At 32.9% G+C, this 27,500-nt stretch overlaps 1 protein-coding gene across 1 annotated transcript in view; it reads left to right on the forward strand.

Annotated features, from left to right (window-relative positions):
* The window catches only part of LOC118379418 (extracellular matrix organizing protein FRAS1-like), a 420,646-nt gene that overhangs the window by 351,075 nt on the left and 42,071 nt on the right, over positions 1-27,500 (forward strand). The window contains 2 exon segments of the mRNA XM_052479627.1: positions 23,350-23,500; positions 27,264-27,423. Coding sequence (XP_052335587.1) covers positions 23,350-23,500; positions 27,264-27,423 — 311 coding nt within the window.

Consider the following 27,500-nt stretch of genomic DNA (forward strand, 5'->3'; position numbering starts at 1 on the left):
ATAATACCATACCATACCATATAATACCATACCATACCATATAATACCATACCATACCATATAATACCACACCATACCATACCATATAATACCATACCATATAATACCATACCATACCATATAATACCACACCATACCATACCATATAATACCATACCATACCATATAATACCATACCATACCATATAATACCATACCATACCATATAATACCACACCATACCATACCATATAATACCATACCATACCATATAATACCACACCATACCATATAATACCATACCATACCATATAATACCATACCATACCATATAATACCATACCATATAATACCACACCATATAATACCATACCATATAATACCACACCATATAATACCACACCATATAATACCATACCATACCATATAATACCACACCATACCATATAATACCAAAACATACCATATAATACCATACCATATAATACCATACCATATAATACCACACCATACCATATAATACCATACCATATAATACCATACCATATAATACCACACCATATAATACCACACCATATAATACCATACCATACCATATAATACCAAAACATACCATATAATACCATACCATATAATACCATACCATACCATATAATACCACACCATACCATATAATACCATACCATATAATACCACACCATACCATACCATATAATACCACACCATATAATACCATACCATATAATACCACACCATATAATACCACACCATATAATACCATACCATACCATATAATACCACACCATACCATATAATACCAAAACATACCATATAATACCATACCATATAATACCATACCATACCATATAATACCATACCATACCATATAATACCATACCATACCATATAATACCATACCATATAATACCATACCATATAATACCATACCATATAATACCACACCATACCATATAAGTCAGGATAGTCAGGATTCTGGCAGCCGTATTTAGCACAAACTGAAGTTTATTTAGTGCTTTATCCGGGTAGCCAGAAGGTTAAGCATTGCAGTAGTCTAACCTAGAAGTAACAAAAGCATGGATTCATTTTTCTGCATCATTTTTGGACAGAAAGTTTCTGATTTTTGCAATGTTATGTAAATGGAAAAATAGCTGTCCTTGAAACAGTCTTTATATGTTCGTCAAAAGAGAGATCAGGGTCCAGAGTAACGCCGAGGTCCTTCACAGTTTTATTTGAGACGACTGTACATCCATCAAAAGTAATTGTCAGATTCAACAGAAGATCTCTTTGTTTCTTGGGAACTAAAACAAGCATCTCTGTTTTATCTGAGTTTAAAAGTAGAAAGTTTGCAGCCAACCACTTCTTTATGTCTGAAACACAGGCTTCTAGCGAGGGCAATTTTGGGGCTTCACCATGTTTCATTGAAATGTACAGCTGTGTGTCATCCGCATAGCAGTGAAAGTTAACATTATGTTTTCGAATGACATCCCCAAGAGGTAAAATATATAGTGAAAACAATAGTGGTCCTAAAACGGAACCTTGAGGAACACCAACATTTACAGTTGATTTGTCAGAGGACAAACCATTCACAGAGACAAACTGATATCTTTCCGACAGATAAGATCTAAACCAGGCCAGATCTTGTCCGTGTAGACCAATTTGGGTTTCCAATCTCTCCAAAAGAATGTGGTGATCGATGGTATCAAAAGCAGCACTAAGGTCTAGGAGCACAAGGACAGATGCAGAGTCTCGGTTTGACACCATTAAAAGGTCATTTACCACCTTCACAAGTGCAGTCTCAGTGCTATGATGGGGTCTAAAACCAGACTGAAGCATTTCGTATACATTGTTTATCATCAGGAAGGCAGTGAGTTGCTGCGCACAGCGTTTTCATTTTTTTTGGATGGGAATGGAAGATTCAATATAGGCCGATAGTTTTTTATATTTTCTGGGTCAAGGTTTGGCTTTTTCAAGAGAGGCTTTATTACTGCCACTTTTAGTGAGTTTGGTACACATCCGGTGGATAGAGAGACGTTTATTATGTTCAACATAGGAGGGCCAAGCACAGGAAGCAGCTCTTTCAGTAGTTTAGTTGGAATAGGGTCCAGTATGTAGCTTGAAGCTTGATATGCAGCATATCATACCATATAATATCATACCACACCATACATACCACATCGTCAGGAGTACACGGACAACAAGGTAAAACAGGCTTGTCACCTTTGGAGTGCACTACTTTTGACCAGGGCCCAGGCTAGTCACCCGGTTTCTACAATAACAAAATACATTGTAATTATAGGAAACAAAATATAAATCAAATCAAATTGTATTTGTCACATGCGAGGAATACAACAGGTTTAAGACCTTACTGTGAAATGCTTACTTACACAGCCCTTAACCAACAATGCAGTTACATAAATATAGAATTTACTAGGTTGAATATAATTTAATAGCCAGGGTAGATCCACCTATGTTAATATAATATAATTGCATGGCTCGGCCTAGCTGCATTCCGTTTGTGTTACGCTCGCTCCCCCTGCTGGTGTTAGATGGAGTTACAGGTGCAGTTTAATTAAACCCCGTTTCTCATATTGATTTTCCCGGAGCACTATACTACGTATGTGGTTTGAGGAGTTGGCGAGTTAATGAGTTCAACTCGGGATAACCGGTACCACGAATGTGGCTCAAACCTTTTTAGCCAGGTACATTTATATGGCAATGACTCTTTCAGAACGAACCTGCTCCGGGACATCCTGAATGAAGTGTCTGAGATCCTAGTTGAAGAACAGTGACATCAGATTCCCTCCCTCTCACAAAGATTGTGTCATCCCCTTCAGTTGAGGAAGGGGGACTAAGGGACTAACAGCATATTTCATGAATCAAATCAAATGTTTTTTGTGCGTTAAAAAAAATAGTGAAGTTAAAATAATAATTTCATTACCGATTTAGTAATGACAAATCAAATTGTATTTCGCACCTGCGCTGAAATACAACAGGTAGACCTTACAGTGAAAAGCGTACTTACAAGTCCTTAACCAACAATGCAGTTCAAGATATATAGTTAATAAAATATTAATTAAATAAACAAAAGTTGTTTTTAAAAATAAATTAATCAAAACGTAACACAATAAATGTACTTAACAATAACAAGGCTATATACAGGGTACCGGTACAGAGTCAATGTGCGCGGGTACAGGTTAATCGGGGTCATTTGTATAGTGACTATGCATCAATTATAAACAGCGAGTAGCAGCAGTAAAAACAAGTGACTGGAGTATTTGACAATTTTCTGGGCCTTCCTCTGATACCGCCTAATATATAGCTCCTGGATGTCAGGAAGCTTGGCCCCCAGTGATGTGCTGGGCTTTACGCACTACCCTCTGTAGCGCCTTCCGGTCAGACTCCGAGCGGTTACCGTGGTGCAGCAGTAGAACTTTTTTGAAACTTCAACGCGCAATAAAACGTTTGTATGACTTAAAAAATATATACATTTTATCGACACGAGTGGGACAAAAAGTGCTCGTGCATTGATAAGCTCACCAAAGATGGAATTAATGACAAGTGATAAAATAAAGACTGCACTTCTAAAAGCCTATTTGCATGATTACTGTTCTTTCATTTTGATTTCGGCACAATTGAAAATGCGGCACTGATTCGCCCATGGATTGATGTTTCAGCGTTGTCGCAATGAAGACCTTGGCATTCTACTAGCCATGTGCAAAGTGCACGCCCAATTACAAGCCTGCTAGGCTGCTAGAGTTAGCAGCAGGCAGATGAGCAATATCCACCATCATAGTATGGATGAAGACTGAGCTGGAATGTGAAGCTAACTGAAGCTGACTAACTGAAGCTGACTAACTGAAGCTGGCTAACTGAAACTGGCTAACTGAAGCTGGCTAACCGAAGCTGGCTAACTGAAGCTGGCGAACTGAAGCTGGCTAACTGAAGCTGGCTAACTGAAGCTGGCTAACTGAAACTGGCTAACTGAAGCTGGCTAACTGAAACTGACTAACTGAAGCTGACTAACTGAAGCTGGCTAACTGAAACTGGCTAACCGAAGCTGGCTAACCGAAGCTGGCTAACCGAAGCTGGCTAACTGAAGCTGGCGAACTGAAGCTGGCTAACTGAAGCTGGCGAACTGAAGCTGGCTAACCGAAGCTGGCTAACTGAAGCTGGCTAACTGAAGCTGGCTAACTGAAGCTGGCTAGCTTTAGAAAACCTCAAGTAGATTGTAGTATACCCCTACTGGACAATTCATTTGATTGACTGACTGATGTTTATTTCTAGACTATAACTGACTGACTGATGTTTATTTCTATACTATAACTGATTGACTGATGTTTATTTCTATACTATAACTGATTGATTGACTGATGTTTATTTCTATACTATAACTGACTGACTGATGTTTATTTCTATACTATAACTGATTGACTGATGTTTATTTCTAGACTATAACTGACTGACTGATGTTTATTTCTATACTATAACTGACTGACTGATGTTTATTTCTATACTATAACTGATTGACTGACTGACTGATGTTTATTTCTATACTATAACTGATTGACTGATGTTTATTTCTAGACTATAACTGACTGACTGATGTTTATTTCTATACTATAACTGACTGACTGATGTTTATTTCTATACTATAACTGACTGACTGATGTTTATTTCTATACTATAACTGACTGACTGATGTTTATTTCTATACTATAACTGACTGACTGATGTTTATTTCTATACTATAACTGACTGACTGATGTTTATTTCTAGACTATAACTGATTGACTGATGTTTATTTCTAGACTATAACTGACTGACTGATGTTTATTTCTATACTATAACTGACTGACTGACTGATGTTTATTTCTAGACTATAACTGACTGACTGATGTTTATTTCTAGACTATAACTGACTGACTGATGTTTATTTCTATACTATAACTGACTGACTGATGTTTATTTCTATACTATAACTGACTGACTGATGTTTATTTCTATACTATAACTGACTGACTGACTGATGTTTATTTCTATACTATAACTGACTGACTGACTGATGTTTATTTCTATACTATAACTGACTGACTGATGTTTATTTCTAGACTATAACTGACTGATTGACTGATGTTTATTTCTAGACTATAACTGACTGACTGACTGATGTTTATTTCTAGACTATAACTGACTGACTGACTGATGTTTATTTCTATACTATAACTGACTGACTGATGTTTATTTCTATACTATAACTGACTGACTGATGTTTATTTCTAGACTATAACTGACTGACTGACTGATGTTTATTTCTAGACTATAACTGATTGACTGACTGACTGATGTTTATTTCTAGACTATAACTGATTGACTGATGTTTATTTCTAGACTATAACTGACTGACTGATGTTTATTTCTATACTATAACTGATTGACTGATGTTTAGTTCTAGACTATAACTGACTGACTGATGTTTATTTCTAGACTATAACTGACTGACTGATGTTTATTTCTATACTATAACTGACTGACTGATGTTTATTTCTATACTATAACTGACTGACTGATGTTTATTTCTATACTATAACTGACTGACTGATGTTTATTTCTATACTATAACTGACTGACTGATGTTTATTTCTAGACTATAACTGACTGACTGATGTTTATTTCTAGACTATAACTGATTGACTGATGTTTATTTCTAGACTATAACTGATTGACTGACTGACTGACTGATGTTTATTTCTAGACTATAACTGACTGACTGATGTTTATTTCTAGACTATAACTGACTGACTGATGTTTATTTCTATACTATAACTGACTGACTGATGTTTATTTCTATACTATAACTGACTGACTGATGTTTATTTCTAGACTATAACTGACTGACTGATGTTTATTTCTAGACTATAACTGACTGACTGATGTTTATTTCTATACTATAACTGACTGACTGATGTTTATTTCTATACTATAACTGACTGACTGATGTTTATTTCTAGACTATAACTGACTGACTGATGTTTATTTCTATACTATAACTGACTGACTGATGTTTATTTCTATACTATAACTGACTGACTGACTGATGTTTATTTCTAGACTATAACTGATTGACTGACTGATGTTTATTTCTAGACTATAACTGACTGACTGATGTTTATTTCTATACTATAACTGACTGACTGATGTTTATTTCTAGACTATAACTGATTGACTGACTGATGTTTATTTCTAGACTATAACTGACTGACTGACTGATGTTTATTTCTATACTATAACTGACTGACTGATGTTTATTTCTATACTATAACTGATTGACTGATGTTTATTTCTAGACTATAACTGACTGACTGATGTTTATTTCTAGACTATAACTGACTGACTGATGTTTATTTCTAGACTATAACTGACTGACTGACTGACTGATGTTTTTTTCTAGACTATAACTGATTGACTGACTGATGTTTATTTCTAGACTATAACTGATTGATTGACTGATGTTTATTTCTAGACTATAACTGACTGACTGACTGATGTTTATTTCTATACTATAACTGACTGACTGATGTTTATTTCTATACTATAACTGACTGACTGATGTTTATTTCTTACTATAACTGACTGACTGACTGACTGATGTTTATAACTATAACTGACTGACTGATGTTTATTTCTAGACTATAACTGACTGACTGATGTTTATTTCTAGACTATAACTGACTGACTGATGTTTATTTCTATACTATAACTGACTGACTGATGTTTATTTCTAGACTATAACTGACTGACTGATGTTTATTTCTATACTATAACTGACTGATGACTGACTGATGTTTATTTCTAGACTATAAACTGACTGACTGATGTTTATTTCTATACTATAACTGACTGACTGACTGATGTTTATTTCTATACTATAACTGACTGACTGATGTTTATTTCTATACTAACTGACTGACTGACTGACTGACTGATGTTTATTTCTAGACTATAACTGACTGACTGATGTTTATTTCTATACTATAACTGATTGACTGACTGATGTTTATTTCTAGACTATAACTGATTGATTGACTGATGTTTATTTCTAGACTATAACTGACTGACTGACTGATGTTTATTTCTATACTATAACTGACTGACTGATGTTTATTTCTAGACTATAACTGACTGACTGATGTTTATTTCTAGACTATAACTGACTGACTGACTGACTGATGTTTATTTCTAGACTATAACTGACTGACTGATGTTTATTTCTAGACTATAACTTACTGACTGATGTTTATTTCTATACTATAACTGACTGACTGACTGATGTTTATTTCTATACTATAACTGATTGACTGATGTTTATTTCTAGACTATAACTGATTGACTGACTGATGTTTATTTCTATACTATAACTGACTGACTGACTGATGTTTATTTCTATACTATAACTGATTGACTGATGTTTATTTCTAGACTATAACTGACTGACTGACTGATGTTTATTTCTATACTATAACTGACTGACTGACTGATGTTTATTTCTATACTATAACTGATTGACTGATGTTTATTTCTATACTATAACTGACTGACTGATGTTTATTTCTATACTATAACTGACTGACTGATGTTTATTTCTATACTATAACTGACTGACTGATGTTTATTTCTAGACTATAACTGATTGACTGATGTTTATTTCTATACTATAACTGACTGACTGACTGATGTTTATTTCTATACTATAACTGATTGACTGATGTTTATTTCTAGACTATAACTGACTGACTGACTGATGTTTATTTCTAGACTATAACTGACTGACTGACTGACTGATGTTTATTTCTAGACTATAACTGACTGACTGACTGATGTTTATTTCTAGACTATAACTGATTGACTGACTGATGTTTATTTCTATACTATAACTGACTGACTGACTGATGTTTATTTCTAGACTATAACTGACTGACTGACTGATGTTTATTTCTAGACTATAACTGACTGACTGACTGATGTTTATTTCTAGACTATAACTGATTGACTGACTGACTGATGTTTATTTCTAGACTATAACTGATTGATTGACTGATGTTTATTTCTTACTATAACTGACTGACTGATGTTTATTTCTAGACTATAACTGATTGACTGACTGATGTTTATTTCTATACTATAACTGACTGACTGATGTTTATTTCTATACTATAACTGACTGACTGATGTTTATTTCTATACTATAACTGACTGACTGACTGACTGATGTTTATTTCTATACTATAACTGATTGACTGATGTTTATTTATATACTATAACTGATTGACTGACTGACTGATGTTTATTTCTATACTATAACTGACTGACTGATGTTTATTTCTATACTATAACTGACTGACTGATGTTTATTTATATACTATAACTGACTGACTGATGTTTATTTATATACTATAACTGATGACTGACTGACTGATGTTTATTTCTATACTATAACTGATTGACTGATGTTTATTTATATACTATAACTGATTGACTGATGTTTATTTCTATACTATAACTGATTGACTGACTGACTGACTGATGTTTATTTCTATACTATAACTGACTGACTGATGTTTATTTCTAGACTATAACTGATTGACTGACTGATGTTTATTTCTAGACTATAACTGATTGACTGACTGATGTTTATTTCTAGACTATAACTGATTGACTGACTGACTGACTGATGTTTATTTCTATACTATAACTGATTGATTGACTGACTGATGTTTATTTCTAGACTATAACTGACTGACTGATGTTTATTTCTATACTATAACTGACTGACTGATGTTTATTTCTATACTATAACTGACTGACTGATGTTTATTTCTAGACTATAACTGACTGACTGATGTTTATTTATATACTATAACTGACTGACTGACTGACTGATGTTTATTTCTAGACTATAACTGATTGACTGACTGATGTTTATTTCTAGACTATAACTGATTGACTGACTGATGTTTATTTCTAGACTATAACTGATTGATTGACTGACTGATGTTTATTTCTAGACTATAACTGATTGACTGACTGACTGACTGATGTTTATTTCTATACTATAACTGACTGACTGATGTTTATTTCTAGACTATAACTGATTGATTGACTGACTGATGTTTATTTCTAGACTATAACTGACTGACTGACTGACTGATGTTTATTTCTATACTATAACTGACTGACTGATGTTTATTTCTAGACTATAACTGATTGATTGACTGACTGATGTTTATTTCTATACTATAACTGACTGACTGATGTTTATTTCTATACTATAACTGACTGATTGACTGATGTTTATTTCTAGACTATAACTGATTGACTGATGTTTATTTCTATACTATAACTGACTGACTGACTGATGTTTATTTCTATACTATAACTGACTGACTGATGTTTATTTCTATACTATAACTGACTGACTGATGTTTATTTCTATACTATAACTGACTGACTGATGTTTATTTCTATACTATAACTGACTGACTGACTGATGTTTATTTCTATACTATAACTGATTGACTGATGTTTATTTCTATACTATAACTGACTGACTGACTGATGTTTATTTCTATACTATAACTGACTGACTGATGTTTATTTCTAGACTATAACTGATTGACTGACTGATGTTTATTTCTAGACTATAACTGATTGACTGACTGATGTTTATTTCTAGACTATAACTGATTGATTGACTGACTGATGTTTATTTCTATACTATAACTGACTGACTGATGTTTATTTCTATACTATAACTGATTGACTGACTGATGTTTATTTCTAGACTATAACTGACTGACTGATGTTTATTTCTATACTATAACTGATTGACTGACTGATGTTTATTTCTAGACTATAACTGACTGATTGATGTTTATTTCTAGACTATAACTGACTGACTGACTGATGTTTATTTCTATACTATAACTGATTGACTGATGTTTATTTCTATACTATAACTGATTGACTGATGTTTATTTCTATACTATAACTGATTGACTGACTGACTGATGTTTATTTCTAGACTATAACTGACTGACTGATGTTTATTTCTATACTATAACTGATTGACTGATGTTTATTTCTATACTATAACTGATTGACTGATGTTTATTTCTAGACTATAACTGATTGATTGACTGACGATGTTTATTTCTAGACTATAACTGATTGACTGACTGACTGATGTTTATTTCTATACTATAACTGACTGACTGATGTTTATTTCTAGACTATAACTGATTGATTGACTGACTGATGTTTATTTCTAGACTATAACTGATTGACTGACTGATGTTTATTTCTAGACTATAACTGATTGACTGATGTTTATTTCTAGACTATAACTGATTGACTGACTGATGTTTATTTCTAGACTATAACTGATTGATTGACTGACTGATGTTTATTTCTAGACTATAACTGATTGACTGACTGACTGATGTTTATTTCTATACTATAACTGACTGACTGACTGACTGATGTTTATTTCTATACTATAACTGACTGACTGATGTTTATTTCTAGACTATAACTGATTGATTGACTGACTGATGTTTATTTCTATACTATAACTGACTGACTGATGTTTATTTCTATACTATAACTGACTGACTGATGTTTATTTCTATACTATAACTGATTGACTGATGTTTATTTCTATACTATAACTGATTGACTGACTGACTGATGTTTATTTCTAGACTATAACTGACTGACTGATGTTTATTTTAGACTATAACTGATTGACTGACTGACTGATGTTTATTTCTATACTATAACTGACTGACTGATGTTTATTTCTATACTATAACTGACTGACTGATGTTTATTTCTATACTATAACTGATTGACTGACTGACTGATGTTTATTTCTATACTATAACTGATTGACTGATGTTTATTTCTATACTATAACTGACTGACTGACTGATGTTTATTTCTATACTATAACTGATTGACTGATGTTTATTTCTAGACTATAACTCATTGACTGATGTTTATTTCTATACTATAACTGACTGACTGATGTTTATTTCTATACTATAACTCATTGACTGATGTTTATTTCTATACTATAACTGACTGACTGACTGATGTTTATTTCTATACTATAACTGACTGACTGATGTTTATTTCTATACTATAACTGACTGACTGATGTTTATTTCTATACTATAACTGACTGACTGATGTTTATTTCTATACTATAACTGACTGACTGATGTTTATTTCTATACTATAACTGACTGACTGATGTTTATTTCTATACTATAACTGACTGACTGATGTTTATTTCTATACTATAACTGACTGACTGATGTTTATTTCTATACTATAACTGACTGACTGACTGATGTTTATTTCTAGACTATAACTGATTGACTGACTGATGTTTATTTCTAGACTATAACTGACTGACTGATGTTTATTTCTAGACTATAACTGATTGACTGATGTTTATTTCTAGACTATAACTGACTGACTGATGTTTATTTCTATACTATAACTGACTGACTGATGTTTATTTCTAGACTATAACTGATTGACTGACTGATGTTTATTTCTATACTATAACTGACTGACTGATGTTTATTTCTAGACTATAACTGACTGACTGATGTTTATTTCTAGACTATAACTGATTGACTGACTGACTGATGTTTATTTCTAGACTATAACTGATTGACTGACTGACTGATGTTTATTTCTAGACTATAACTGACTGACTGACTGATGTTTATTTCTAGACTATAACTGATTGACTGACTGATGTTTATTTCTAGACTATAACTGATTGACTGACTGATGTTTATTTCTAGACTATAACTGACTGACTGATGTTTATTTCTATACTATAACTGATTGACTGACTGATGTTTATTTCTAGACTATAACTGATTGACTGACTGACTGACTGATGTTTATTTCTATACTATAACTGATTGATTGACTGACTGATGTTTATTTCTATACTATAACTGACTGACTGATGTTTATTTCTATACTATAACTGACTGACTGATGTTTATTTCTATACTATAACTGATTGACTGATGTTTATTTCTATACTATAACTGACTGACTGATGTTTATTTCTATACTATAACTGATTGACTGATGTTTATTTCTATACTATAACTGACTGACTGATGTTTATTTCTATACTATAACTGATTGACTGATGTTTATTTCTATACTATAACTGACTGACTGATGTTTATTTCTATACTATAACTGACTGACTGATGTTTATTTCTATACTATAACTCATTGACTGATGTTTATTTCTATACTATAACTGACTGACTGACTGATGTTTATTTCTATACTATAACTGACTGACTGATGTTTATTTCTATACTATAACTGACTGACTGATGTTTATTTCTATACTATAACTGACTGACTGATGTTTATTTCTATACTATAACTGATTGACTGATGTTTATTTCTATACTATAACTGACTGACTGACTGATGTTTATTTTTACTATTGACTGACTGATGACTATAACTGATTGATTGACTGATGTTTATTTCTAGACTATAACTGATTGACTGATGTTTATTTCTATACTATAACTGACTGACTAACTGATGTTTATTTCTATACTATAACTGACTGACTGATGTTTATTTCTAGACTATAACTGACTGACTGATGTTTATTTCTATACTATAACTGACTGACTGATGTTTATTTCTATACTATAACTGACTGACTGACTGATGTTTATTTCTATACTATAACTGACTGACTGATGTTTATTTCTATACTATAACTGACTGACTGATGTTTATTTCTAGACTATAACTGATTGATTGACTGATGTTTATTTCTGACTATAACTGATTGACTGACTGATGTTTATTTCTAGACTATAACTGACTGACTGATGTTTATTTCTATACTATAACTGACTGACTGATGTTTATTTCTATACTATAACTGATTGACTGACTGATGTTTATTTCTGACTATAACTGACTGATTGATGTTTATTTCTATACTATAACTGATTGACTGACTGATGTTTATTTCTAGACTATAACTGACTGTTGATGTTTATTTCTAGACTATAACTGACTGACTGACTGATGTTTATTTCTATACTATAACTGATTGACTGACTGACTGATGTTTATTTCTAGACTATAACTGATTGACTGATGTTTATTTCTATACTATAACTGATTGACTGACTGACTGATGTTTATTTCTAGACTATAACTGACTGACTGATGTTTATTTCTATACTATAACTGACTGATGTTTATTTCTATACTATAACTGATTGACTGATGTTTATTTCTATACTATAACTGACTGACTGATGTTTATTTCTAGACTGATGACTGACTGACTGATGTTTATTTCTAGACTATAACTGATTGACTGACTGACTGATGTTTATTTCTATACTATAACTGATTGACTGACTGACTGATGTTTATTTCTATACTATAATGATTGACTGATGTTTATTTCTAGACTATAACTGATTGACTGACTGACTGATGTTTATTTCTATACTATAACTGATTGACTGACTGACTGATGTTTATTTCTATACTATAACTGATTGACTGACTGACTGATGTTTATTTCTATACTATAACTGATTGACTGACTGACTGATGTTTATTTCTATACTATAACTGACTGACTGATGTTTATTTCTATACTATAACTGATTGACTGACTGACTGATGTTTATTTCTATACTATAACTGATTGACTGATGTTTATTTCTATACTATAACTGACTGACTGATGTTTATTTCTATACTATAACTGATTGACTGATGTTTATTTCTATACTATAACTCATTGACTGATGTTTATTTCTATACTATAACTGACTGACTGATGTTTATTTCTATACTATAACTCACTGACTGATGTTTATTTCTATACTATAACTGACTGACTGACTGATGTTTATTTCTATACTATAACTGACTGACTGATGTTTATTTCTATACTATAACTGACTGACTGATGTTTATTTCTATACTATAACTGACTGACTGATGTTTATTTCTATACTATAACTGACTGACTGATGTTTATTTTACTATAACTATGATGTTTATTTCTATACTATAACTGATTGACTGATGTTTATTTCTATACTATAACTGACTGACTGATGTTTATTTCTATACTATAACTGACTGACTGACTGATGTTTATTTCTATACTATAACTGATTGACTGATGTTTATTTCTATACTATAACTGACTGACTGACTGATGTTTATTTCTATACTATAACTGACTGACTGATGTTTATTTCTAGACTATAACTGATTGATTGACTGACTGATGTTTATTTCTAGACTATAACTGACTGACTGACTGACTGATGTTTATTTCTATACTATAACTGACTGACTGATGTTTATTTCTATACTATAACTGACTGACTGACTGACTGATGTTTATTTCTATACTATAACTGACTGACTGATGTTTATTTCTATACTATAACTGACTGATTGACTGATGTTTATTTCTAGACTATAACTGATTGACTGATGTTTATTTCTATACTATAACTGACTGACTGACTGACTGATGTTTATTTCTATACTATAAACTGACTGATGTTTATTTCTAGACTATAACTGAATGACTGATGTTTATTTCTATACTATAACTGACTGACTGATGTTTATTTCTATACTATAACTGACTGACTGACTGATGTTTATTTCTATACTATAACTGACTGACTGACTGATGTTTATTTCTATACTATAACTGACTGACTGATGTTTATTTCTAGACTATAACTGATTGATTGACTGACGATGTTTATTTCTAGACTATAACTGATTGACTGACTGACTGACTGATGTTTATTTCTATACTATAACTGACTGACTGATGTTTATTTCTAGACTATAACTGATTGATTGACTGACTGATGTTTATTTCTAGACTATAACTGATTGACTGACTGATGTTTATTTCTAGACTATAACTGATTGACTGACTGATGTTTATTTCTAGACTATAACTGACTGATTGATGTTTATTTCTAGACTATAACTGACTGACTGACTGATGTTTATTTCTATACTATAACTGATTGACTGATGTTTATTTCTATACTATAACTGATTGACTGATGTTTATTTCTATACTATAATGATTGACTGACTGACTGATGTTTATTTCTAGACTATAACTGACTGACTGATGTTTATTTCTAGACTATAACTGATTGACTGATGTTTATTTCTATACTATAACTGATTGACTGATGTTTATTTCTATACTATAACTGACTGACTGATGTTTATTTCTAGACTATAACTGACTGACTGACTGACTGATGTTTATTTCTAGACTATAACTGACTGACTGATGTTTATTTCTAGACTATAACTGATTGACTGACTGACTGATGTTTATTTCTAGACTATAACTGATTGACTGACTGACTGATGTTTATTTCTAGACTATAACTGACTGACTGATGTTTATTTCTAGACTATAACTGACTGACTGACTGATGTTTATTTCTATACTATAACTGATTGACTGACTGACTGATGTTTATTTCTATACTATAACTGACTGACTGACTGATGTTTATTTCTATACTATAACTGATTGACTGACTGACTGATGTTTATTTCTATACTATAACTGATTGACTGATGTTTATTTCTATACTATAACTGACTGACTGACTGATGTTTATTTCTATACTATAACTGACTGACTGATGTTTATTTCTATACTATAACTGACTGACTGATGTTTATTTCTATACTATAACTGATTGACTGATGTTTATTTCTATACTATAACTGACTGACTGACTGATGTTTATTTCTATACTATAACTGACTGACTGATGTTTATTTCTAGACTATAACTGATTGATTGACTGACTGATGTTTATTTCTAGACTATAACTGATTGACTGACTGACTGACTGATGTTTATTTCTATACTATAACTGACTGACTGATGTTTATTTCTAGACTATAACTGATTGACTGACTGACTGATGTTTATTTCTATACTATAACTGACTGACTGATGTTTATTTCTATACTATAACTGACTGACTGATGTTTATTTCTATACTACTATGACTGATGTTTATTTCTATACTATAACTGATTGACTGATGTTTATTTCTATACTATAACTGACTGATGTTTATTTCTATACTATAACTGACTGATGTTTATTTCTATACTATAACTGATTGACTGACTGACTGATGTTTATTTCTATACTATAACTGACTGACTGATGTTTATTTCTATACTATAACTGACTGACTGATGTTTATTTCTATACTATAACTGACTGACTGATGTTTATTTCTAGATACTATAACTGACTGACTGATGTTTATTTCTATACTATACTGACTGACTGACTGATGTTTATTTCTATACTATAACTGACTGACTGATGTTTATTTCTATACTATAACTGACTGACTGATGTTTATTTCTATACTATAACTGACTGACTGACTGATGTTTATTTCTAGACTATAACTGACTGACTGACTGATGTTTATTTCTAGACTATAACTGACTGACTGACTGATGTTTATTTCTAGACTATAACTGATTGACTGACTGACTGATGTTTATTTCTAGACTATAACTGATTGACTGATGTTTATTTCTAGACTATAACTGATTGACTGACTGATGTTTATTTCTATACTATAACTGACTGACTGATGTTTATTTCTAGACTATAACTGACTGACTGATGTTTATTTCTAGACTATAACTGATTGACTGACTGACTGATGTTTATTTCTAGACTATAACTGATTGACTGATGTTTATTTCTAGACTATAAATGATTGACTGACTGATGTTTATTTCTATACTATAACTGATTGACTGACTGATGTTTATTTCTAGACTATAACTGACTGACTGACTGATGTTTATTTCTATACTATAACTGACTGACTGATGTTTATTTCTAGACTATAACTGATTGATTGACTGACTGATGTTTATTTCTATACTATAACTGACTGACTGATGTTTATTTCTAGACTATAACTGATTGATTGACTGACTGATGTTTATTTCTAGACTATAACTGACTGACTGATGTTTATTTCTAGACTATAACTGACTGACTGATGTTTATTTCTATACTATAACTGACTGACTGATGTTTATTTCTATACTATAACTGACTGACTGATGTTTATTTCTATACTATAACTGACTGACTGATGTTTATTTCTAGACTATAACTGATTGATTGACTGACTGATGTTTATTTCTAGACTATAACTGACTGACTGATGTTTATTTCTATACTATAACTGACTGACTGATGTTTATTTCTATACTATAACTGACTGACTGATGTTTATTTCTAGACTATAACTGATTGACTGATGTTTATTTCTAGACTATAACTGACTGACTGATGTTTATTTCTAGACTATAACTGACTGACTGATGTTTATTTCTATACTATAACTGACTGACTGATGTTTATTTCTATACTATAACTGACTGACTGACTGATGTTTATTTCTAGACTATAACTATGATGTTTATTTCTAGACTATAACTGACTGACTGATGTTTATTTCTAGACTATAACTATGAACTAGACTATAACTGACTGACTGATGTTTATTTCTAGACTATAACTGATTGACTGACTGACTGACTGATGTTTATTTCTATACTATAACTGACTGACTGATGTTTATTTCTAGACTATAACTGATTGATTGACTGACTGATGTTTATTTCTAGACTATAACTGATTGATTGACTGACTGATGTTTATTTCTAGACTATAACTGATTGACTGACTGACTGACTGATGTTTATTTCTAGACTATAACTGACTGACTGATGTTTATTTCTAGACTATAACTGACTGACTGATGTTTATTTCTATACTATAACTGATTGATTGACTGATGTTTATTTCTAGACTATAAATGATTGACTGACTGATGTTTATTTCTATACTATAAATGATTGATTGACTGATGTTTATTTCTAGACTATAACTGACTGACTGATGTTTATTTCTATACTATAACTGACTGACTGATGTTTATTTCTATACTATAACTGACTGACTGATGTTTATTTCTAGACTATAACTGATTGACTGACTGATGTTTATTTCTATACTATAACTGACTGACTGATGTTTATTTCTAGACTATAACTGACTGACTGACTGATGTTTATTTCTAGACTATAACTGACTGACTGATGTTTATTTCTATACTATAACTGACTGACTGATGTTTATTTCTATAACTGACTATAACTACTATTGACTGACTGATGTTTATTTTTCTAGACTGACTGATGTTTATTTCTAACTATAACTGACTGACTGATGTTTATTTCTATACTATAACTGATTGACTGATGTTTATTTCTAGACTATATACTGACTGACTGACTGATGTTTATTTCTAGACTGACTGATGTTTATTTCTAGACTATAACTGACTGACTGATGTTTATTTCTAGACTATAACTGACTGACTGACTGATGTTTATTTCTATACTATAACTGATTGACTGATGTTTATTTCTATACTATAACTCATTGACTGATGTTTATTTCTAGACTATAACTGACTGACTGATGTTTATTTCTAGACTATAACTGACTGACTGACTGATGTTTATTTCTATACTATAACTGACTGACTGATGTTTATTTCTAGACTATAACTGACTGATTGACTGATGTTTATTTCTAGACTATAACTGACTGACTGACTGATGTTTATTTCTATACTATAACTCATTGACTGATGTTTATTTCTATACTATAACTGACTGACTGACTGATGTTTATTTCTATACTATAACTGATTGACTGATGTTTATTTCTAGACTATAACTCATTGACTGATGTTTATTTCTATACTATAACTGACTGACTGATGTTTATTTCTATACTATAACTGACTGACTGATGTTTATTTCTATACTATAACTGACTGACTGATGTTTATTTCTAGACTATAAACTGACTGACTGATGTTTATTTTTACTATAAGACTGATTGACTGATGTTTATTTCTAACTATAACTGACTGACTGACTGATGTTTATTTCTAGACTATAACTGACTGACTGATGTTTATTTCTAGACTATAACTGACTGACTGACTGATGTTTATTTCTAGACTATAACTGACTGACTGATGTTTATTTCTAGACTATAATTGACTGATGTTTATTTCTAGACTATAACTGACTGACTGACTGATGTTTATTTCTAGACTATAACTGACTGATGACTGACTGACTGATGTTTATTTCTAGACTATAACTGACTGACTGATGTTTATTTCTAGACTATAACTGACTGACTGATGTTTATTTCTAGACTATAACTGATTGACTGACTGATGTTTATTTCTAGACTATAACTGATTGACTGATGTTTATTTCTAGACTATAACTGACTGACTGATGTTTATTTCTAGACTATAACTGACTGACTGATGTTTATTTCTAGACTATAACTGACTGACTGATGTTTATTTCTAGACTATAACTGACTGACTGATGTTTATTTCTATACTATAACTGACTGACTGATGTTTATTTCTAGACTATAACTGATTGACTGACTGATGTTTATTTCTAGACTATAACTGACTGACTGACTGATGTTTATTTCTATACTATAACTGATTGACTGATGTTTATTTCTATACTATAACTCATTGACTGATGTTTATTTCTAGACTATAACTGACTGACTGATGTTTATTTCTAGACTATAACTGACTGACTGACTGATGTTTATTTCTAGACTATAACTGACTGACTGATGTTTATTTCTAGACTATAACTGACTGATTGACTGATGTTTATTTCTATACTATAACTGATTGACTGATGTTTATTTCTAGACTATAACTGACTGACTGATGTTTATTTCTATACTATAACTGACTGACTGATGTTTATTTCTAGACTATAACTGATTGACTGACTGATGTTTATTTCTAGACTATAACTGACTGACTGACTGATGTTTATTTCTATACTATAACTGACTGACTGACTGATGTTTATTTCTATACTATAACTGACTGATTGACTGATGTTTATTTCTAGACTATAACTGACTGACTGACTGATGTTTATTTCTAGACTATAACTGACTGACTGACTGATGTTTATTTCTATACTATAACTGACTGACTGATGTTTATTTTCTATACTGACTATAACTGTTTATTTCTGACTGACTGACTGATGTTTATTTCTAGACTATAACTGACTGACTGATGTTTATTTCTATACTATAACTGACTGATTGACTGATGTTTATTTTAGACTATAACTATTGACTGAATTTCTAGACTATAACTGACTGACTGATGTTTATTTCTAGACTATAACTGATTGACTGACTGATGTTTATTTCTAGACTATAACTGACTGACTGATGTTTATTTCTATACTATAACTGATTGACTGATGTTTATTTTTATTTCTGATGTTTATTTCTAGACTATAACTGACTGACTGACTGATGTTTATTTCTAGACTATAACTGACTGACTGATGTTTATTTCTAGACTATAACTGATTGATTGACTGACTGATGTTTATTTCTAGACTATAACTGATTGACTGATGTTTATTTCTAGACTATAACTGATTGACTGACTGATGTTTATTTCTAGACTATAACTGACTGACTGATGTTTATTTCTAGACTATAACTGATTGACTGACTGACTGATGTTTATTTCTAGACTATAACTGATTGACTGATGTTTATTTCTAGACTATAACTGACTGACTGATGTTTATTTCTAGACTATAACTGATTGACTGACTGATGTTTACTATAACTGATTGACTGATGTTTATTTCTAACTATAACTGACTGACTGATGTTTATTTCTATGACTGACTGATGTTTATTTCTAGACTATAACTGACTGACTGATGTTTATTTCTAGACTATAACTGATTGACTGACTGATGTTTATTTCTAGACTATAACTGATTGACTGATGTTTATTTCTATACTATAACTGACTGACTGATGTTTATTTCTAGACTATAACTGACTGACTGACTGATGTTTATTTCTAGACTATAACTGACTGACTGACTGATGTTTATTTCTAGACTATAACTGATTGACTGATGTTTATTTCTAGACTATAACTGACTGACTGATGTTTATTTCTAGACTATAACTGACTGACTGATGTTTATTTCTAGACTATAACTGACTGACTGACTGATGTTTATTTCTATACTATAACTGACTGACTGATGTTTATTTCTAGACTATAACTGACTGACTGACTGATGTTTATTTTCTAATGACTATGATGTTTATTTCTAGACTATAACTGACTGACTGATGTTTATTTCTATACTATAACTGATTGACTGATGTTTATTTCTATACTATAACTGATTGATTGACTGATGTTTATTTCTATACTATAACTGACTGACTGATGTTTATTTCTATACTATAACTGACTGACTGATGTTTATTTCTATACTATAACTGACTGACTGATGTTTATTTCTATACTATAACTGACTGACTGACTGATGTTTATTTCTATACTATAACTGACTGACTGATGTTTATTTCTAGACTATAACTGACTGACTGATGTTTATTTCTAGACTATAACTGACTGACTGATGTTTATTTTTACTATAACTGATACTGAATGACTGACTGACTGATGTTTATTTCTATACTATAACTGACTGACTGACTGATGTTTATTTCTATACTATAACTGACTGACTGATGTTTATTTCTAGACTATAACTGATTGATTGACTGACTGATGTTTATTTCTAGACTATAACTGATTGACTGACTGACTGACTGATGTTTATTTCTATACTATAACTGACTGACTGATGTTTATTTCTAGACTATAACTGACTGACTGATGTTTATTTCTAGACTATAACTGACTGACTGATGTTTATTTCTATACTATTTCTGATGTTTATTTACTATAACTGACTGACTGATGTTTATTTCTAGACTATAAACTGACTGACTGATGTTTATTTCTATACTATAACTGACTGACTGATGTTTATTTCTATACTATAACTGACTGACTGATGTTTATTTCTAGACTATAACTGACTGACTGATGTTTATTTCTAGACTATAACTGACTGACTGATGTTTATTTCTATACTATAACTGACTGACTGATGTTTATTTCTATACTATAACTGACTGACTGATGTTTATTTCTATACTGATGTTTATTTCTATACTATAACTGACTGACTGATGTTTATTTCTAGACTATAACTGACTGACTGATGTTTATTTCTATACTATAACTGACTGACTGATGTTTATTTCTATACTATAACTGATTGACTGATGTTTATTTCTATACTATAACTGACTGACTGATGTTTATTTCTATACTATAACTGACTGACTGATGTTTATTTCTATACTATAACTCATTGACTGATGTTTATTTCTATACTATAACTGACTGACTGATGTTTATTTCTATACTATAACTCATTGACTGATGTTTATTTCTATACTATAACTGACTGACTGATGTTTATTTCTATACTATAACTCATTGACTGATGTTTATTTCTATACTATAACTGACTGACTGACTGATGTTTATTTCTATACTATAACTGACTGACTGATGTTTATTTCTATACTATAACTGACTGACTGATGTTTATTTCTATACTATAACTGACTGACTGACTGTTTATTTCTATACTATAACTGACTGACTGACTGATGTTTATTTCTATACTATAACTGATTGACTGATGTTTATTTCTATACTATACTGACTGACTGATGTTTACTAGACTATAATACTGACTGACTGATGTTTATTTCTGACTGACTGACTGATGTTTATTTCTATACTACTGATTGACTATACTGATTGACTGACTGACTGATGTTTATTTCTGTTTGACTTTTTATTTCTAGACTATAACTGACTGACTGATGTTTATTTCTATACTATAACTGATTGACTGACTGACTGATGTTTATTTCTATACTATAACTGACTGACTGATGTTTATTTCTATACTATAACTGACTGACTGATGTTTATTTCTATACTATAACTGATTGACTGATGTTTATTTCTATACTATAACTGATTGACTGATGTTTATTTCTATACTATAACTGATTGACTGATTGATTTTTATTTCTTTACTATAACTGATGGACTGACTGACTGATTGATTGATTGATTGATGTTGCAGGCCACCAACCTGATCAGTAAGAAGGAGCTGTTGACCATGGACCCAGACACCGATGATGGTCAGCTGGTCTATGAGGTCACAGCAGAGCCTAAACACGGCTTCCTGGAGAGCAAACTGAAACCTGGGGCTCCTATCACCTCCTTCACACAAGGTATGGTGTGTGTTTGTATGTGTGTATGTGGGGTGGGGGTGGGGGTGGGGGCTGGTTGTCTGTGTGTATGTGGGGGGTTGTCTGTGTGTATGTGGGGGGTTGTATGTGTGTATGTGGGGTGGGGGTGGGGGTGGGGGTGGGGGCTGGTTGTCTGTGTGTATGTGGGGGGTTGTCTGTGTGTGTGTGGGGTGGGGGGTTGTCTGTGTGTATGTGGGGGGTTGTCTGTGTATGTGGGGGAGGGGGTTGTCTGTGTGTATGTGGGGTGGGGGGGTCGTCTGTGTGTATGTGGGGGGTTGTCTATGTGTATGTGGGGTGGGGGTGGGGTGGGGGTGGGGGGGTTGTCTGTGTGTACGTGGGGGTGGGGGAGGGGGTTGTCTGTGTGTATGTGGGGGGGGGGTTGTCTGTGTGTATGTGGGGTGGGGGTGGGGGGGGTGTTGTCTGTGTGTATGTGGGGTGGGGGTGGGGGGTTGTCTGTGTGTATGTTGGGTGGGGGTGGGGGGTTGTCTGTGTGTATGTGGGGTGGGGGGGGGGGGGTTGTCTGTGTGTGTGCGAGCGACAGGGCAGTGCACAAAACTTTCATTGAGCTCAAACTGGAAAACCCCCCCTCTTAAAAAAACGAACGACTCATCATTTATATCTGGGTCCTTCTGTAGCTCAAGAGCATGGCGCATGCAACGCCAGGGTAGTGGGTTCGATTCCCGGGACCACCCATACGTAGAATGTATGCACACATGACTGTAAGTCGCTTTGGATAAAAGCGTCTGCTAAATGGCATATATTTATATCTCGAAAGTCATAACAACTGTCTCTGTAGCAACACACTTTCATTGTTTTTTTTGCATTGGCCTATTTATTTCTGCGACACACTATTTCTGCGTCACAAATTATAAGCCAGCTAGTTACACTGCCTCCTAATGACACAATCGACATCAGGAACAGAGGGTGGGCTGTCAGCTGATCATCACCAGAGTGACCAAACTAAACAATCATCACCAGACCAAACTAAACAATCATCACCAGACCAAACTAAACAATCATCACCAGACCAAACTAAACAATCATCACCAGACCAAACTAAACAATCATCACCAGACCAAACTAAACAATCATCACCAGAGTGACCAAACTAAACAATCATCACCAGAGTGACCAAACTAAACAATCATCACCAGAGTGACCAAACTAAACAATCATCACCAGAGTGACCAAACTAAACAATCATCACCAGACCAAACTAAACAATCATCACCAGACCAAACTAAACAATCATCACCAGACCAAACTAAACAATCATCACCAGAGTGACCAAACTAAACAATCATCACCAGAGTGACCAAACTAAACAATCATCACCAGACCAAACTAAACAATCATCACCAGACCAAACTAAACAATCATCACCAGACCAAACTAAACAATCATCACCAGAGTGACCAAACTAAACAATCATCACCAGACCAAACTAAACAATCATCACCAGAGTGACCAAACTAAACAATCATCACCAGACCAAACTAAACAATCATCACCATAGTGACCAAACTAAACAATCATCACCAGACCAAACTAAACAATCATCACCAGACCAAACTAAACAATCATCACCAGAGTGACCAAACTAAACAATCATCACCAGACCAAACTAAACAATCATCACCAGAGTGACCAAACTAAACAATCATCACCAGAGTGACCAAACTAAACAATCATCACCAGAGTGACCAAACTAAACAATCATCACCAGACCAAACTAAACAATCATCACCAGAGTGACCAAACTAAACAATCATCACCAGACCAAACTAAACAATCATCACCAGACCAAACTAAACAATCATCACCAGACCAAACTAAACAATCATCACCAGACCAAACTAAACAATCATCACCAGACCAAACTAAACAATCATCACCAGACCAAACTAAACAATCATCACCATAGTGACCAAACTAAACAATCATCACCAGAGTGACCAAACTAAACAATCATCACCAGACCAAACTAAACAATCATCACCAGACCAAACTAAACAATCATCACCAGAGTGACCAAACTAAACAATCATCACCAGACCAAACTAAACAATCATCACCAGAGTGACCAACCTAAACAATCATCACCAGACCAAACTAAACAATCATCACCAGACCAAACTAAACAATCATCACCAGACCAAACTAAACAATCATCACCAGACCAAACTAAACAATCATCACCAGAGTGACCAAACTAAACAATCATCACCAGACCAAACTAAACAATCATCACCAGAGTGACCAAACTAAACAATCATCACCAGACCAAACTAAACAATCATCACCAGACCAAACTAAACAATCATCACCAGAGTGACCAAACTAAACAATCATCACCAGACCAAACTAAACAATCATCACCAGACCAAACTAAACAATCATCCCCAGACCAAACTAAACAATCATCACCAGACCAAACTAAACAATCATCACCAGACCAAACTAAACAATCATCACCATAGTGACCAAACTAAACAATCATCACCAGAGTGACCAAACTAAACAATCATCACCAGACCAAACTAAACAATCATCACCAGACCAAACTAAACAATCATCACCAGACCAAACTAAACAATCATCACCAGACCAAACTAAACAATCATCACCAGAGTGACCAAACTAAACAATCATCACCAGACCAAACTAAACAATCATCACCAGACCAAACTAAACAATCATCCCCAGACCAAACTAAACAATCATCACCAGACCAAACTAAACAATCATCACCAGACCAAACTAAACAATCATCACCATAGTGACCAAACTAAACAATCATCACCAGAGTGACCAAACTAAACAATCATCACCAGACCAAACTAAACAATCATCACCATAGTGACCAAACTAAACAATCATCACCAAAGTGACCAAACTAAACAATCATTACCAGACCAAACTAAACAATCATTACCAGACCAAACTAAACAATCATCACCAGAGTGACCAAACTAAAACATTCATCACCAGACCAAACTAAACAATCATCACCAGACCAAACTAAACAATCATCACCATAGTGACCAAACTAAACAATCATCACCAGACCAAACTAAACAATCATCACCATAGTGACCAAACTAAACAATCATCACCAGAGTGACCAAACTAAACAATCATTACCAGACCAAACTAAACAATCATTACCAGACCAAACTAAACAATCATCACCATAGTGACCAAACTAAACAATCATCACCAGACCAAACTAAACAATCATCACCAGACCAAACTAAACAATCATCACCAGACCAAACTAAACAATCATCACCAGAGTGACCAAACTAAACAATCATCACCAGAGTGACCAAACTAAACAATCATCACCAGAGTGACCAAACTAAACAATCATCACCAGACCAAACTAAACAATCATCACCAGAGTGACCAAACTAAACAATCATCACCAGAGTGACCAAACTAAACAATCATCACCAGAGTGACCAAACTAAACAATCATCACCAGAGTGACCAAACTAAACAATCATCACCAGACCAAAGTAAACAATCATCACCAGACCAAACTAAACAATCATCCCCAGACCAAACTAAACAATCATCCCCAGACCAAACTAAACATTCTATCTGATTATTTTCTTCTTCTTCAGTGATTTCTGTCTTAAAATGTCTCCCTTTTAATTGGAAGTGATATTGTTCTAACGTCGTCCTAACATTGTGCTAACGTCATCCTAACATTGTGCTAACGTCGTCCCCTGTCCTCCAGCTGACGTTAACCTGGGCTTGATCCGCTACGTGCTCCACGAGGAGAGCGTGACAGAGACCGTGGACAACTTTAAGTTCCTGGTGAAGGACAGCAAGCCCAACGTTGTCTCTGATAACCTGTTCCATATCCAGTGGTCCCTCATCAGCTTCCAGCACAGGAGGTGAGAGAAACAAGGCTGTTCTTCACAGTACATATTTTCTGTCACAAGTATTGGCCCAGAGATTTTCTTGACCATGT

This window comes from Oncorhynchus keta, chromosome 25 (genome assembly GCF_023373465.1).
Source record: "Oncorhynchus keta strain PuntledgeMale-10-30-2019 chromosome 25, Oket_V2, whole genome shotgun sequence".
Lineage (NCBI taxonomy): Eukaryota > Metazoa > Chordata > Actinopteri > Salmoniformes > Salmonidae > Oncorhynchus > Oncorhynchus keta.